Here is a 6000-nt window from a genome sequence, read left to right as displayed (position 1 = left end):
CACCGCTTCTCAGTATGCCTTTGCATACTATGCATTTAGTATCCTGAGATACCTCCTCCTGTCCTTGAATTGGCCCGCACTGGTCATGTGAATAGCGCTGACCAATCTAAGAGCAGGGCAGGCTAAGTGAGAAGTGCCACTGAGAAGTCTGAGAAGAGGTAAGGTCATCTTGAATGGCAGAAAAGGAGTCTGGGAATTAGCAGATCTGCAACTAAAAAGAAAGTGTTCTGTTCTTTTCCCAGTTAATGTGAATTTTTGTTCTTGATCTGGAGGGTACTTTTAAGACGCAATAATTTATTTCACAAAAGATGAGGGTCATCAACCAACTATACCAGAATACTGGCATAAAAAAAAGTTGCAAACGGTTGAAAAATGACATTTTTATGTTGCCATAGCCACTTCCTGAAAAGGGTGCGTGGCATTGGTGTATTGTGGGCAAGGCCATCAGTCCTGATAGACTTCTTATCAGGTCTACCAGATTTCAGTCATCATTTACATCTTAAAACTGATTTCACTCTAGGCGCACCGTCTGCCTGAGGTGTGCATCTTGTTAGAACTCAAGAGCATCCTCCGGTGGCACAGGGGATATCAAGACTGGCATAGAAAATGTCAGTCTTGATAAAAGTACCCCTGTGTTACTATTCGGCAAGTTCCTGATTCATCACAAATATGCTTCTTTCTCATCATAAGCGAGTTTCCACCAGGTCAGCTATTTTGACAAGTCTGTTTTAGTCAGGTAAATAGCTGGAAGTTTTCTGTGACATCAAAAGTGGGTTTCAGACAAGATGATGTGATATAGTGACTAGTTTTAGTGAGGTAAGCAACTGTGAGATCATAAGTATTTGTGAAAACATAATGGCCCAGGAATAAGCTTAGACAGCCTGCCTAAACCCACACCAGATTTATCACAGTGGCTAAGGCTGGATGATCTATCTTAGACACTTTCTCTGACAGCAGAATTTTGGACCAAAATGGTTCATCTTAGGCCACTGTTTCGTGTGAAGCTCCGCTTCTGCTAAGCCCTGCCCCTTCATGACAGGAGAAAGTGTGGGAACCCTCGATTGCGCCAATTCACGCCACTTTTTACATCTCCTTTCTGTGATGAAGGTTACTGGTATATAAGCATAACTAACAGGGTAGCCAATACAGCAATTGCTATCGAGCCAATTAGTCAGTGGCTGATGGTGATCATGATGAAGTGGGGCCCACAGGTTTCATTTTATTACAAGTATGATTCAGCTGGGTAAACTGCTGTGGCATCACAACTGATGTGGAGTCAGGTAAGCTCAGGGGGAAAACCATGAATTAGAACTCCGCTGTTAGTGTCTGACCTTGGTTATTTAGATACAGCTGAGAGCTGATAACTATGAAACCTGATGTTCTCGCTATTTTGAAGTCTTTTAGGCTGCAAAGCCCGTTTAAAGAATGTATGGTATGAGCTATTCGTCCGGACAACAAAGGAATAATAAATCTAGGAACATCTTTACATTGTACAGTATGTCTTATCTATGGATTGTGAGCTTATCTAAGAGTGCTTCTGGTTATTTACTTATTGACCAACATTTTTAAGGGATTGATGACTATACACAATATTCATTTGCAATATGTTGACTTGTAATCTTGTCTCTGATGCAAATTACACTCAACAACATTGAAATTTCAACAGCAAGAAGGACAAGCCATAATGTTATAAATTGAGAAAGTAGTAGGTGATCTGCAGATGATCATATTTTCAAGCACCTAGCTCCAATCTGTCATGTTGGAGGGACATAAAAGTTTTGAAGCCACATTAAATCTCAAAAATCAAATCAATCATGTAGGATGATTATGCAATGCCTCAGTTTTTAAGTTTTTTTTGACGCGCTAGTTATTGCAACTTGTTGCAATTGAGAAGGACAGAATTTTAGAACTGAAAGATCTTATCCAGCTACAGGTGTTCCATTGAGCTTATGTTGCCCCTCTCAGAGGCGATCATGGAGCACAGCAAAATGCAATGTAGGCTAAAATGCAGGTCTATCCTCTTCTGTGAGGAGTCCTGCTTTTGTGTCAGATGCAATGATATTCAGAAATTGGTCTGGAGATCACGTCGGCAACACCATGACGAGGCCTTCACAAGGGTACGTCACACTGGTCCTACTCCTGGGATTATAGTGTGGTGTGGCATAACGTATGGTAGTCGGACCACTCTAGTCTTCATTTTAAGTACACTAACAGCTTGGTGTTACATTGATTTGGTCGTGGAACCAGTAATATATCCATTTCTCCAAAGCGTCCCAGGAGCCATTTTTCAACAGGACAATGCCAGGCCTGCATGTTGCTTGGGCTACTGTTAGCAGCCTTTGTGGCCTAAATGTGCTAACATATCCTTCAACATCTCCAGACTTGTCTCCATTAAGCACATCTGGAATGTCATTGGCCAGCAATTGCAAAGGGAACTGCCAGCAGCAAATCTTGATGTGCATGGCCAAGTGCTTTTATCATGGCAGAACATTCCTCAGACAACCATTAACAACCTAATTTATAGCATGTCAAGGCATGTAAATGTGTATATTTTTGTACATGGCGCTCATACTCGATACTGAATAAATTGAGATTAGAGTTGAGCGAAACTTAAAGCTACTTTCACACTGGCGTTTTGGTTTTCCGTTTGTGAGATCCGTTCAGGACTCTCACAAGCGGTCCAAAGCAGGCCAGTTTTGCCCTAATGCATTCTAATGCAAAAGGATCCGCTCAGAATGCATCAGTTTACCTCCGTTCTGTCTCCATTCCGCTTTGGAGACGGCCACCAAAACACTGCTTGCAGCGTTTTGGTGTCCGTCTGACGAAACTGAGCCAAACGGATCCGTTCTGGCACACAATGTAAGTCAATGGGGACGTATCTGTTTCTATGACACAATAGAAAACGGATCCGTCCTCCATTGACTTTCAATGATGTTCAAGACGGATCCGTCTTGGCTATGTTAAAGATAATACAAACAGATCCGTTCTGAACATATGCAGAATTATCTGAACGGATCCATCTGTGGAGATCCATGATGGATCCGCACCAAACTCTAGTGTGAAAGTAGCCTAATCTGAAGTCACTTTGTTTAAAACTTTGGAATAATACTGTACGGAGATTAGTCTCCATACAGTATTAGAATGTATGGCCTCCGATGAGCCGAAGTTAGTTATTCACGAAGTTAATCAACTACCAAAGTTATTCAACGTCGTCATGCGCAACTTCGTGAAAAACTTACTTCGGTTCATCGGAGCCCATACATTCTAAGGGTCCATTCACACGTCCGTATGTGTTTTGCGAATCCGCAAAACACGGACACCGGCAATGTGCGTTCAGCATTTTGTGGACCACACATCACCGGAACTCTCATAGAAAATGCCTTTTCTTGTCCGCAATTGCGGACAAGAATAGGACATGTTCTATTTTTTTGCAGAACTGAAGTGCGGATGCGGACAGCACATTCCGGACCCATTGAAAATGAATGGGTCCGCACCTGTTCCGCAAATACAGATGTGTACCCATTTCGAAGTTTTGAATGAAGAGACTTCGGATTAGGCATCTGAAGCTTGCTTCGTTCAAATCTAATTGAGAAGTTTTGAATACTTTTTTCATTTTCTATATTTTTATCATTTGCATATCATTAACGTGTTTATTGATCCTGCAATTTCCATAATTCCACATCTTTTCCTCCTTGGTGTTGCAATTTCAATGTTAAGGAGAGTAAATGGAAGTGATAAAGCGGTTTTACTGGTCTGTAGTTCCTCCTAGAGCAGAGCTTTTTAAACTACGAGATGGACCTCATTGGTAAGGTGCCCACTAGTTGTTGGTGAGGCACAGCTGAGTTTGACCATATGCAGAATATACCTTTCATGGCTGCAGCAATCTCTGATTTGGTAACAGTTAAATTCTCCTCTGCTTATTTTAATGTTACACTGGGTTCAAGATATACAAATTATGATACATTTTCCATTTTGGCACGGACTGCAACAAATGGTGAGGCCTTAGTAGAGACTGAAAAAGGAACGCTGATCTAGAGCAAAAGAGCAGTGCAAGAGAACTGGATAAAGAACACACAAAATGTATCTTCATTCACCACTCTTATGAACAGGTTTAGGATAGGAAAAAAAAGGTCTGATCTCAGCATGTGTCAGAGTAAACCATGAATAGGATACAGCACTCCGGCAAAGGTAATAACGCACTGAAGGACTGTCCAAAGGATAGAACATCCATGCTAAAGTCCAGAAGAACTGATATTTATAAGGAAAACCTGAATCTATGTTATACCAATAAAAACTGCAGAATTCCCAATAAACTACAGTGCAACAACATTCCCCAATTATGCCATTAAAGAAGACACGAGACACAACATGTAAGAACTTTGCTTAGTTTTTTTAAATAATATTGTGGTCTTATTACATTTGTAAAATTCATTACTACAAATCTAAAACAGATTTTTAGCTGTCGTAACACTAAGTCTAAAATAATAAGACAGGAAAAGTAAGAGAAGACATTGGGAACAACATCCTTGAAGGAAATAAAACATGGTTGATGACGACAGAGGGATATTTCTTTAAAGACTCTATAAAAATGCAAATAGGGTGCTGGCTTGGTACAGAAATAGGAGAATTCAATGAGAATTAGCCCAAATATGCCTCGTCAACCATGGGAAATAAATGTAAAATCTGTCCTCAAACCACAAAACTTCAAATGTGTTTCAACACCTTCTTAACATTAATTCTTCAGCTCTAGGCCTCCAATCTTCTACTGGAGTACAACCACCCTTGTGTGCGAAGCTGCTCTGTGAACTCTTACTTCTACTTTGTGTCAAGCTTGGCCATTTCCTGCACATAGATCCCAATGCTTTCGCTGTCAAACAGAAGGAAGTAAATATTCTTCACAGTGGATGAGCTGGAGGAGCCAAAATGGCTGGAGATGGCTCGCAGAATGACCTGAGCCGCTGTCTGCTTGGGAAAGCCGTTTCTGTATGGTGTGAGACAAGTACAAAAAAATGTTGGTCATAAATAATTTGCAACACATTGTAACAACTTCAGCTCCATTATGACTACATGGGACAGAATGTAGATTTTGCTGCGGACCAGTCACTGATTTCACCCTATGCATTGCACAGGGCAAAATCCGCAGAATAAATTGACATGTTGCAGCTTTAAAGCGTAACTAAACTTTTAATATGTCCCTAATCCCTTAAAAAAATATATAATTCTAATATACTTTTATTTATTCATTTTATATTTTTACTATACAGGTCCTTCTAAATAAATTAGCATATTGTGATAAAGTTCATTATTTTCTGTAATGTACTGATAAACATTAGACTTTCATATATTTTAGATTCATTACACACTAACTGAAGTAGTTCAAGCCTTTTATTGTTTTAATATTGATGATTTTGGCATACAGCTCATGAAAACCCAAAATTCCTATCTCAAAAAATTAGCATATCATGAAAAGGTTCTCTAAACGAGCTATTAACCTAATCATCTGAATCAACTAATTACCTCTAAACACCTGCAAAAGATTCCTGAGGCTTTTAAAAACTCCCAGCCTGGTTCATTACTCCAAACCGCAATCATGGGTAAGACTGCCGACCTGACTGCTGTCCAGAAGGCCATCATTGACACCCTCAAGCAAGAGGGTAAGACACAGAAATAAATTTCTGAACGAATAGGCTGTTCCCAGAGTGCTGTATCAAGGCACCTGTGGGAAGTCTGTGGGAAGGAAAAAGTGTGGCAGAAAACGCTGCACAACGAGAAGAGGTGACCGGACCCTGAGGAAGATTGTGGAGAAGGACTGATTCCAGACCTTGGGGGACCTGCGGAAGCAGTGGACTGAGTCTGGAGTAGAAACATCCAGAGCTACCGTGTACAGGCGTGTGCAGGAAATGGGCTACAGGTGCCGCATTCCCCAGGTCAAGCCACTTTTGAACCAGAAACAGCAGCAGAAGCGCCTGACCTGGGCTACAGAGAAGCAGCACTGGACTG

The 6000-nt window shown here is 40.9% G+C and overlaps 1 protein-coding gene across 1 annotated transcript in view; it reads right to left on the bottom strand.

The window, feature by feature from the left end:
- Nucleotides 1-4371: 4371 nt before the first annotated feature.
- LOC122941556 (core histone macro-H2A.2) overlaps nucleotides 4372-6000 on the bottom strand; it is a 47478-nt gene continuing 45849 nt past the window's right edge. The window contains exon 9 of the mRNA XM_044298882.1: nucleotides 4372-4981. Coding sequence (XP_044154817.1) covers nucleotides 4816-4981 — 166 coding nt within the window. The 3' untranslated portion in view covers nucleotides 4372-4815. The remainder of the gene's footprint in view (nucleotides 4982-6000) is intronic.

Source organism: Bufo gargarizans, chromosome 6, assembly GCF_014858855.1.
Source record: "Bufo gargarizans isolate SCDJY-AF-19 chromosome 6, ASM1485885v1, whole genome shotgun sequence".
In the NCBI taxonomy this organism is placed as follows: Eukaryota; Metazoa; Chordata; class Amphibia; order Anura; family Bufonidae; genus Bufo; species Bufo gargarizans.
Note: the sequence above shows the minus strand (reverse complement) of the source record. Positions and strands in the feature narration are given on the sequence as shown.